The sequence below is a fragment of the Microtus oregoni genome, unplaced genomic scaffold (genome assembly GCF_018167655.1).
Source record: "Microtus oregoni isolate MIOR12 unplaced genomic scaffold, Mior012 000010F_ref0000083, whole genome shotgun sequence".
NCBI lineage: Eukaryota > Metazoa > Chordata > Mammalia > Rodentia > Cricetidae > Microtus > Microtus oregoni.
The window spans coordinates 16,954,094-16,965,760 of record NW_024543069.1 but is presented as its reverse complement, the minus strand read 5'-3'; the positions used below and the strand labels follow the sequence as shown (position 1 = coordinate 16,965,760).

At 45.8% G+C, this 11,667-nt stretch overlaps 1 protein-coding gene across 1 annotated transcript in view; it reads left to right on the top strand.

The window, feature by feature from the left end:
- Positions 1-4,126: 4,126 nt before the first annotated feature.
- The window catches only part of Arhgef26 (Rho guanine nucleotide exchange factor 26), a 107,791-nt gene continuing 100,250 nt past the window's right edge, over positions 4,127-11,667 (top strand). Inside the window, exons 1-3 of the mRNA XM_041659226.1 lie at positions 4,127-5,709; positions 6,556-6,595; positions 9,939-10,084. Coding sequence (XP_041515160.1) covers positions 4,633-5,709; positions 6,556-6,595; positions 9,939-10,084 — 1,263 coding nt within the window. The 5' untranslated portion in view covers positions 4,127-4,632. The remainder of the gene's footprint in view (positions 5,710-6,555; positions 6,596-9,938; positions 10,085-11,667) is intronic.

The window sequence follows — 11,667 nt, the reverse complement described above, 5'->3', positions numbered from 1 at the left end:
CTCTGAAAAGCCAAGTTGTCTTTTGTCAGTCCCTTGTTACTGGGTAAAGGGGGAAGAAAGAGGGCTTCTACCAAGCCAAAGACTGGGTCTTGTTGCCATGTGTACTGAAATCACTGAAGTGCTGGACCCTTAGAAAACCATCAGTTTTGAACTTTCCTTTTCCCAAAGGCCCATGCTATAGAACCTTCCCACCAACTTCAACCGAGAATTCTTTATCTTGGGTAACCTAAATTGATACTGTCAATATCCCAGGTTATCATATCTGAATTTTATTTGTATCAGAAAATCTTAAACCAGAGACTTAGACATCAGGACAATCCTTCACACTCCTGTCAGAAATGTCCAAACTGTCCAGAAAGCCCTTGGTATCAAGCAGATGGGAAAGCCAAGAAACATATGTTGGGCACACACGTGCTTACCTATGCACTGAGAGTGGAACAGGAATCTGGTGTATATCCGGGCGTGCTTAGAGATCAACACATCGCAAACCACGTAGGCTACACACTTCCTTTTGCCGTGCCCTGCTTTCCAGAAATGACTCCAGACCCACTGCAAAAAGGATGAGAATTCCTAAATTATTAATTTGGAATTTTAAGTGCCAGAATCTTCCATGGAATTAGTACTTTTTGCCAATCCTCCCCATACACACACACACACACACACACACACACACACACACACTTAGCTTACTCCTCAACCCACAGCACCTGTGTCTGGTATTGTTCTGGTGACCTGCAGACTTTCATTTGGCAGTTGCTGCAATTCCGTAGGTGTGTGCCCCAGAATTGCACACACCTACAGACCTACACACCTAGGGGGCCATCCTCAGGCTCTCCAGTAAAGGAACAAAGAGGATCAGCGTGTTCCTTTGTCTTCCCTGAGCCGAATGCCTGCCCACATCCTTTCTCTCAGTCTCTGTGAGGGAACCACAGTTGGCTGCCCTATATCATCCAAGTAGAACTCTAAATAAGAATCATCAGATCTATATACTAGATTAGCAACCACTTGGCACTTAAGAAATGTCATCAGTCTAATCATTGCCCCACATTTTGCTCATGTTGGAACATCTCTTTTGGGAGCTCATTGCTTCTTTTCTACTTGGAATATTTTGGCCCAGTTGTATCTGCTAACAGAGGTTTCCATAAAACAGGGAGCTTTCTGCTTATCTTACTCAATTTGAGTGTCTCTGTTGTCATTTTGATGCTTCAGGCATTTGAAGACAAGGAAGCAGAGGTGGGGCTATGAGAAATCTGGGAAGAGGGAAGTTTCAATCTGCAGTCGTCACCCAAACACAGAGGAAGCCAGACACAGAGCAAACAAGATGTGACTGCCTCGCCGAAAAAGGTACCAAGCCACATGGCTAACACAGACAAAAATTATGGGCTAATATAAGTTATAAGAGTTAATAAGAAGGCCGGGCAGTGGTGGCGCACGCCTTTAATCCCAGCACTCGGGAGGCAGAGGCAGGTGGATCTCTGTGAGTTCGAGGCCAGCCTGGTCTACAAGAGCTAGTTCCAGGACAGGCTCCAAAACCACAGAGAAACCCTGTCTCGAAAAACCAAAAAAAAAAAAAAAGAGTTAATAAGAAGCCTGAGATATTAGGTCAATCAGTTTATAATTAATGTAGACATCTGTGTATTTCTTTGGGACCGAACAGCTGCAGGACTGGGTGGAATAGATATAAACAGTGAACAAATATGACCTTTGAATACACCAATAATCTGTGTTGCTCAACACACTCCTTTATTCCAATTTTAAAGAGCATTTAGTCCTGCTTTTTAATTTCTCTGAAACTGGACATTTTCTTGCTATCAAAAAAGAAGCTACTGACAAAGTTCTGGAAACGACAATACAGTTGTCATTACCTCTGTGAGCAACAACAACACACACACAGATCCATATAATTACATTGTATAAAAATTTCTGTGTTTTAATCAGAGAATAATGAAAGCAACAGATTTCCAATATGTTAATCAACGGCTAGAAAGACACACGACTACAACATGCTCTTTAAAAATACTGTTATTATTGATGCTATTTTGTGTGTGTGTTTGCGTGTGTCTCTGTGTGTGCGTGTGTGTGAAGCCACACATCTTAATAGCTGAGTGAAAATAAAAGTGTTGTAAAGAAATAGTCATGGCATACAAAGCTTCAACCAATTTACTCTACTTGTATTTTACATTTTTATACGTGCTTGGTACTAAAAATTTGTCTAAGCAAGTCTACAAGTATTTTTTCAGTAAGTATAAAGAATTCCATAACACTGCACTGTGCCATATTTTAACTAGTTAGTTGCTTGGCATCCGACTGACTATATCTTAGATTTGAAAGTATACAATAAATTAACTGAAGGCTAAGACACACACTCTGTGCTCCCAAATTTCCCTGAATGAAAGAACAGCATTAGCTGTTTCATCGTTGTTTGGGGATTAGGCTGTTGCTCAGGAAGATGGGAGCAGAATCTGGGATTTCTTCATAAACACCAACTGAAAAACCAACATATTCACAGAGACACCAGCTCTCACGTCACCACTTACATCCCTTTAACTCAGGTTACAGATAGGATTGTCATGCATATTAAACCCTCATTTATCAGTTTCCACACTTTCTGAAATTAAATTTATTTTATTACATAAAGCTAGTATTAATGATACAAAATTCCCTATATTAAGGGCCTGTGTATGAACACAGAATCTGGCTCATTCCTTACGAAACGGTTGGCAAGTTTCTTTTTTAAAAATGATTTTGGTAAACATTGTGATGCCATTTCTTCTAGCTCACAAAACTTCCTCAGATCAAAGTTGTACAGCTTTGGTGAGTATAGAAACGTATAAAGAAACACGACAAACTTCACCCTCCCTTTCTCCACCCAAAACAGAAAGAAGCATAGATTGTAAACAGTGTGTGCTTGCACAAATGCCGACAGCTTGGAGACTCCCATGTGTGTGTCTTGCTAACAGTTCCAATTCTACAGGCCCAACCAACTAAATTCTCATCTCCCTTCCAGCTTGCCTCATTATTCTTACACATCAGGACGTTCACCAAGACAGAGTCAGCTTGGCAACCAACAGCTACGGGAGGGATGCTCGTTTTTCTTACTCATCTCCTCACTTACTCAACAGATACTTAGCATCTACTGGGTGCATGGCCCCTGCCTTCTTCAAGGTTACAATGAAAAGGCTAAGCATTTACACATAAACACGCAAACTTGCAGATTTACAGAGTTGGGTTAGTGTGGTAAAGAAAGAGACCAGGTGGGTTGGGGAAATAACCAGCACAGAGTGTTCTAGATGAGGGGGTCTTTGTGGTGGAGTGACAACCCAGAAGGCCAAGAAAGTGAAGGCTCTAAGGCCGTGGACTTGGGTTGGTTAAGTACAGGTAGGGAGGGGACTGGGCCTTAAGGCTTGGCCCACCTTTAATCGGCCTCCTAATCTCTGATAAGAATTTGGAATTTACTCCTTGTACACTATTTTATTCTACACATTCATTTTCAGAGTACATTATACACAATTGCACATTCAATACATATTTTGGTCTTTTGTTTACTTATACTGTTTAACTTTCAAACACACAAGGTCCAAAGATTATGAAAAAAATTCCACCTGGCCTCTGAGCAAGTTTCCCTCTTGGTGCCCACAAGCGAATCTGTCAATAGTCCACACAGCATTGTAAGTAAGTAGGGGAGTGAGGTTCACTTTGAAGATTGTTGGTGGCTCAGCGTAGTTCCTACCTGGTTCACCATTCCAAGGGTTTACCCTTTCAACCTCCTCCTCCCGGGCTCAGGGAGAAAGTATACCTTGGCCCTACTCTCACGACGGTTCCCACGTTGTGCTCCGAGGCACGACCGCGCCCTCCAGCTGGCTTCTACGGCCGCCGCCTGCGCTCCAGCACTGGCACTCTGGTACCCGCGTCTAGCACCCGGCTCAGGTGTGCAAATCCTCTAGGCAAAGAGAGCGGAGTGCACTTGGTGTAGGCGGGGACTGGTACTCGGGGACTCCTCACCACAAGATTCCCGGGCGTACAGGGGCGGGGCCAGGAGGGGCTGGCCCTAGCGTGGGGGCGGAGCTAGCGCCGCGGGCCTTTGCTGCGCTGCGCGGAGTTGTTAGCCGGGAGCTTTGGTGCGGACCCAGGCCACCCACGGGGCGCGGTGCACTCCTTGATCTGCGCTCTGGACACCCGGAAGGGTGAGCGCGCCGCGGTCCGTGCAGTGGGGGCCCGGTGGACTGGCGCGGAGCGGGCGGTTGGATGGAGGCGCCGGGGAGCGTCCCGAGGCGAGCTGTCGGTGCCAGCTGAACTCTTCCCAAGTGTCCTGCGCGTCGGCTAACCTCTGCGAGTGGGCTCTCTAGGTGCCGACGGGCTTTGGGCGCGGGAAGAACGCAGAAGAGACCGGATTCATCCTATCGGCTGCAGGACGGATCTCTGCCCGGGGTCGCCAAGCGTGGCGGGAGGCGCTGTGCCCGAGAAAGGGCGGGTAAGTGCGGCGCTGCCGAGTCCCGCGCGACACTCGTGTGACTGCCAAACTGGGAGCCGGTTAGGCTCCCAGACAAGACCAGTCGTCCGGAGGCAAAGTTCCTTCCTCTTAGGCAACCTGAGCAGCTCTCCTTCTCCCGGGGCCGGCCCCAAGGCCCCGCTATGGACAGCGAAAGCGAGGTGGATTTTTCCAGCAACGGCGTCACCCCTTTGTGGCGGAGACGGTCCACCCCTCCTCTCCAGCTGCTCGGCCGGAGCAAGCCGAGGCCACAATCCTACCAGAGCCCCAGCGGGCTGCTGATTACCGACTTCCCGGTGGAAGAACTGACCGCTCTGCCGGCGCCTCAGACTCCCGCCGGCGTGCCCGCCGCCCCGGACGAGACGACAGTGTCCAGGAGCCCCCAGCTTCTGTGCGCCCACCGGAGGCCGGTGTCCAATGGCCGCACGGTGTCCCCGGACTATAGAGCTGCTTCTCCTCGACTTCGACGGCCCAAGTCACCCCTAGTTCTTCACGCGGCGTCGGGAGGCTCCCTGAAGTCCCCTGCTAATGGCACGGTGGCCTCGCCTACGGTGCTGTTGTCCTACGCCTCCCGGACTCCCGACCCTCCTGCCTCTCACGACCCGGAGGAGGACCGCACCGGGATAACTGCCAGTAAGGTACCTTCGCCCGTTGCCAATGGTCTTGTCCCGGAAAGCGACTCACCTGGCTCACCTTCTCAAACTGGTCAGAGGGCTAGGGACTTGGAACCGGGCTCCTCGAGACTCTCCCCTGCTCCCCAACACAGGTCTTCTGAACACAAACTGCCGCTCCAAAGGCTGTCCTCCCAAGGGAATGAGCTCCAGAACCCTCCCGTAGTTTTGAGTACCAACAGCCCGGCTGCCCTCAAGATGGGAAAGCAGCAGATTATCCCGAAAAGCCTTGCTTCGGAAATTAAGCTGAGTAAATCCAACAGTCAAAACGTAGAGCCCCACAGGAGACTCCTCAAGGTGCGCAGCATGGTGGAGGGACTGGGAGCGCCCTTGGGCCATGAAGGGGACGAAGGTGAAGTCGACAACGACATGGACAGCCCGGGCTCCCTTCGGCGAGGCTTGCGGTCCACGTCTTACCGGAGGGCAGTGGTCAGCGGGTTTGATTTTGACAGCCCTACCAGCTCAAAGAAGAAGAACAGGATGTCCCAGCCTGTTCTGAAGGCAGTCATGGAAGACAAGGAGAAGTTCTCTAGCCTGGGAAGGATAAAGGTAGGGCTGGGCAGGCTCTCATGCCGTTCATTAAACTCAAAATGAATGTGCTGGGGACAAGGCACTTGTGATAACGTTCAAGTAAGTTGAGTTTTACTTAGTGTCCCAATCGTGGAACAATGCGCTGACCTCTCTTGTTTGCATTAGTCACCTTGTCCCCTTTTAATATTTTATTGCCGTTAATCATTGGGTGTATTTGACAAGCTCGTAGCTTAGAACTTGAGTGAGGGTGTGAAGTTATGTACTCTGATACAGGCCTAGCTGGCCGTTGTACTTACTGAATATTTTTTCCACCGGGACCTAAAGGAAAAAAAGACAACTAGAGAGGGGTGTTTTGATGTGCCGCTTTCCTAGAAACAAGACAGATGGAAGCAAGAGGGCCAAGACTGCCTTTGGCAGGCACATTTTTCTCCTGATTCAGCAGAGAACTGGAACCAGTCTATATAAATGTCACATATGTAATACACGAACATGCCTGTTTCCTTTTAGACTTACGGTCTTGAAGGAAAGACTTTATATTTTATGTCCAAGCCCCTCCCCCGAGCTGTCAAGGACAGCAAAGTTCAGTTTAACAGCAGCAAGTGGGACTGCCAGTCAGTTTCAGGGTCCTTAGTCTGGCTTAACAGGATGTGGGGGTGTTGTACATTTTATTTTACTGTTGCTGTGAATTGGCATGGGATTCTCTGCAGTGTGCTTTTGGACATCTGAGGGGTATAACAAAAAGGGGGGGGGCATTTGCTTACAATAGCTGTATTTTCTAATTGGCTCATTCATACATCGTTTGCTTCTCTCTCTCTCTCTCTCTCTCTCTCTCTCTCTCTCCTCTTTGTTTTTGTTGTCTCATAGAAAAAAATGCTGAAAGGACAAGGAACATTTGATGGGGAAGGTAAGCATTTAATTTTCCAGACTTTCATTGCGGCTACAATATGGTGCATCAATTATAAGTTGAAACCTAACTTAAGTAACAAAACTGCCTGTGATTGAAACACAAAATTGCCCAACTTTGTCTTGGACTATACAGTGCAAAGCTAAGGTTTTTACCTAGACGGGGCATTTTTATAAGCTGGTAACCTTTTTGGGTCACATCTTGGGAACTTTCCTTCTTCTTTGCCCTGGCTCCATCCCACCTGCCTCAAAACAGAGCAAGCTCTTTAGCCCAGCACTCTGAAATTGATGTTTGGATCCTACGTGATATTTCCTTAGGCCTCATTTTTTTCTTCCTTAATATTATTTTCACCTTCGTTTTTTTCTTCTGACTTCCTGTTTTCCTAACAAGTTTCATATTTGGGGCAATACAGCTTTTCTGGTGGGAAAAAAAATAAAACATAACCTTAAGAATTTGTGGCCTGTATATTATTGGTTGTTAAGGACTTCAGAAACAATAGCGGCTTCAGCCAGGTGTCCACATGCTAATCAGATTAGTGGGCTCTGTAAATAGATGGGTCAAGTGTCAGCCAACTGGAGGAGCATGAAGGGAGCAGTCTCAGCCTCAGCCCGGAGGCTCCTGGGGGACAGTGAGTGGACTTGGTTTCTGTCAGGCTTCGAAATGCTGAGAGTTTCCACCCTTAAATGGATGAAGAAGGAAAGCCTGCCCTTCCATAAGAAAAGCTAATGGAAAGCCACGTAGGTTGAAAATATGTAATTTGGGTGATTGTAAAGTAGTTCCTGCATGGCTACGAATAGGTAATTAATGAAGTCATCGTGCTAACTGTAGAAAGTAATTGCAATTTGGAGAAGAAACCCAGATACGGTATTTGGACTAGCTGAGGGAAATTCATCTCCTTGATTTTATAATTGGGAAAATTCAGAAGCCCTGAGAATCTTAGTAACTCATCCCCACTGACATCCCTGGTAACACCTCTGGAACTTAGGGCTGACTGATGATTTAATGCATGTTACTGTTTCCCGGACTATTGTACCGATGTGAAGTCAGCAACCCTCCACTTTGCATTTCCTTCAGAGGATAATTTTTGCTTCTGGGAAGTTGAGCTCGATTCTGTGAAGGCCTTAAAGGGTTGAAAAGTTTGAGTGTTTTAAAGTCAGAATAGGCAGCTGCATATCATCTTTTGTATCAGCTTTGTCTGAGTATTTTATTGATTCTTATAACACGATGGTGTAGAAATGTTTTTTTTTTTTTTTTGTTTGACACGTGTAAAGGGAAGAGTGCAAGGTGGCCTGGAGGAATGCACCTATGAGGCAGTGTTGTCCAGTGGTGAGGACTTGTGGTGCCAGGTTTTCTAGTCATTGACTGAGTGGCAGGGATGCAAGAACTGTGCGTCATCGAGCCCTGTCTCTCGTGAGATGAGGGTGATACTACCACAGACAATGAGTGAGAAATGTCCTCGATGTCGTTCGTATACATGCTTTGTCCCTCCCCCCGGAACGACTTCAGAACTGCAGAAACTGAGTTTGACTCACTTATTTTCACGTGCAGAACAGTCCCAGAATAGTCAAGTCTTGCATCGACTCCGGTGCTACTGTGGACACAGTGCACACAGAGCTATCTGAGGTTGCCAAGAGAAAAAGCAGATGTGGAAAGCGTTCCTAACTCCCTAAGCCCTATACCAAACTCAGAATCTTCCCCATCATTCCTGAATCTCCTGTCTTCTGCTTTCTATCTTACAGAATCCCTTGCGTTCAGAATAAAATACAATCATTGCAGTGTGACAGAAACTGAATCCTTTTGCACTCAGGATAATATCTAATTCTTTTATTTAGATTTAGATTTGGACTGTGTGGCTCATCTCTGTAAACACGTCTTGCATTGTCTGACCACTGTCCATAGCCATCATACAACTGCCTCGACCTTCATCGGACCTCCTAAGGTTGCTATTCTTGCTTCAGAGACCGTCTGCTTTTTCCGTGAGCTCTGTTGCTTTTCTACTTTCAGAGTTTAGCCCGTCCTCACTGACGCCTCTCCGACACCCAGGCTGGATCAGTCTCTGTCAGAACGACTCTGCACACATATGTTCCCTTCTGTCACTATGTGTTTATGTGAGATCATGAACCCTTCAATAACTTGTGATCCCACTTGGGGTAAAAACCAGGGTCCTTTTAGTGGCCCCATATGACCTGCTCTGTACTCACCTCTCATCTTCTGTGATTTCAGCCCTCTGCTGGTATTCCTGCCACACTGGCCTTGCTGCTTCTTGCCCATACAGACACAGGAGGCAGACTCCTGCCCCTAGGCATTGTAACTTGGGGTTCACTCACGTGAAATATTCTTTCCTGGGCTCAACAGATAATGTGCTTTACAGCACAAATGTAAGGAATTGAGCTTGTGTTTCCCAAACCCACATGAAGCTAGGTGTGGAGAACACATCTGCAATCCAAGTCTTCCTCTGGTGAGCTGGTATAGTGACAAAGAAAGTGGACAGCATAGACAGGCACGAGAAGTTGTCTTCTGATTGCTCAGGTGTGTTGTTGTATGTAACACCTCTCCTCCAACACACACACGCACACGCACACACCTATTTGTTTAGCTGTACAAATGATTTCCCTTCTTTCCTCTTATGTCTTGCCTTAATTATGTCCTGTGAGGCCTTCCTAAACCACCCTTTCTTCCCGGAATTCCTAACCCTTCCATCATTTGTTTTTTCTCCATGACAACATAGTCATATTTGAAATACTATGAAAGTTAATTGTTTACTTCAATCTCTTTCGTTTTATGTCAGCTTCACGAGCATGGAGATTTCTTATCTTTTTTTTTTTTTTTTTTTTTTTTTTTTTTGTCCATTGTATTCCTAGTTGCTTAGCAGTTGCTGGAGTCTAGTAGACATTTCCTAAATGTCAGGAGGATGAATAAAATGTGTGACTATCAGGCTCCTTCTTTTTGCTAACTTAACTTTGCTTCATGGAGGGATGACAAGTATCTCTCCCCTTATTTTCAGAAAGGAAAACATTGCAGATGTACAGTAAGTGTCAGCTAACTAGATAAGTGGAAGGACCAGCGATAGGCATTGGGAAAGCATTAAAAATGGATTTAGTTTAACATGAGTTACAGTGGGTTGAGGCTAACCATGCTTTATGAACAGTGGACAGAGATATCGAAACGTGGCTTAACTTGGAATGCCATATATTCTTTTGTGACAAAACATATTTGCTTCCCCCCTCCCCCAACTAATAATTAAGCCAGCACTAACCATTGTCTAAATACAGCCCTTGGTTGAGAGCAAGTGACGGAGCTACTTGGGGGCAACTAGCGACTTAACTGACTTGTTTTCTTGAAGAAAATGCAGTCCTGTATCAAAACTACAAAGAAAAGGCCCTTGACATCGACTCTGATGAAGAGTCAGAGCCCAAAGAACAGAAGCCAGAGGAGAAAATCGTGATTCACCATAGGCCACTGAGGTCCACGTGGAGCCAGCTCTCTGCGGTGAGTGTTTACATTCTCCTTTTCTATCTGTGGGAGGAAAAGGCCAATTTGTGGAAGTCGTGCATGAATGCCGCTTTTTTTTTTTTCTACCAATGATCCTGTAATTCTAAGAAAAAAAGACTCTTCCCATTGCAAAATGTTTCTGGAAACTGCGACCAGTAAGAACGTGGAGTTTGACACTTCTGGTCAGGAAAAGCAGGTTTGGTAAAATGACAGAACATGCCTTGAGACTGATGTTGTGTGGACTCAGTGAATTCTCATTCAGTGTGCATGCAATGATAATATAGCCCGGATGTTTTCATAGTTGCCCATATATATGCATATAAATGTGCTGTATGGATATATATGTTTATTTGCATGTATGTACAATGGAGAATCAATTACGGTTGTTCTTGGGCATTTTATTTTATATAACCATATGGATATTTTCTTGAAATTAGTTAGTGAGGCTCTCTTCTCTGTACATCTTCTGTATATGTGGTTCTAATGTTTTTGTAATAATCTATAATTTCTTCTTTCTGGATCAAACATATTTTGTTTTTAGCCATAGTCAATTTCCCCCTGGCTTATAAATGCCATGTATCACTCTGTTTTCCTGATCGAGTTTGGGCATACCTTGTCTGACTACCTGATGCACTAGCAAGTTGGAAGGAGCTCCCATGGCTAGGCAAGAGTGATAAAGACACTGCATCCAGAGCAGGCCAGTGAAGCTCTGAGTGGCGTAGGCACGACCAGAACAGAGGCAGCTCCCTCTTAAGCTGTGCCGAGCGTTGTTCAGCTCCTGATCTTCATGGGTTTTGGAGTTGTTCAGTCCTGATCTTCATGGGTTTTGGAAGCCACCAGCCTAGCACACACGGTTGCACATGTTGGTGCTGTGCAGCTAGGATCATGGAAATGCTGTGTTAAAGGCGGGGGGTGGGGGGGGGGCGGGGACACAGCTTCTGCTTTAGGCTCCGTCTCTCCTTGTCTATCCTGTATGCAATTTCAAAGTCTAGAATCACATCCATCCCCCTTCATCTCCTTGTTTCAGAGATAGTCTCACTATGTAACTCTGGCTGGCCTGGAATTCTCTATGTAGACCAGGTTATCCTGGGACTCAGAGATCCACCTGCCTCTGCCGCTTCAGTGTTAGGATTAAAGATGTGGACCATCACACCTGGCCATCTTCTTCTAATCTTGTTCTATGACAGATCTGTTCCTCTGTGGTACCTATGAAATTATGCCCGGAATTAGAATGTGGTAGCCACAGGGTAGTCAGTGGGAACCAGTGATTCTTTTGAGTGTGGGTAATAAGGAGTAGTGAGGACTGTGATGGGCAGGCCTTTGTAAATTGAACAACTACTTCTTAGCTCAAGTCAGGTAATTGCAAAGCTTCACTATAATATGCCAGGTGCTCTAATACAAAAATCTAGACTTTGATGAGTATGATCTGAATTTAAGTTTTAGGGAGATGTTATGTGGATCCAGCAATACATCTGTATTTTCTCCACTAATTGTGTGCCTCTTCCATGACATTCTTAGGATTTTTTTTCTATGGGGCTCGATGGTAAAATGTCTCCAGAAAGTTGGTGTATTAGTTATGT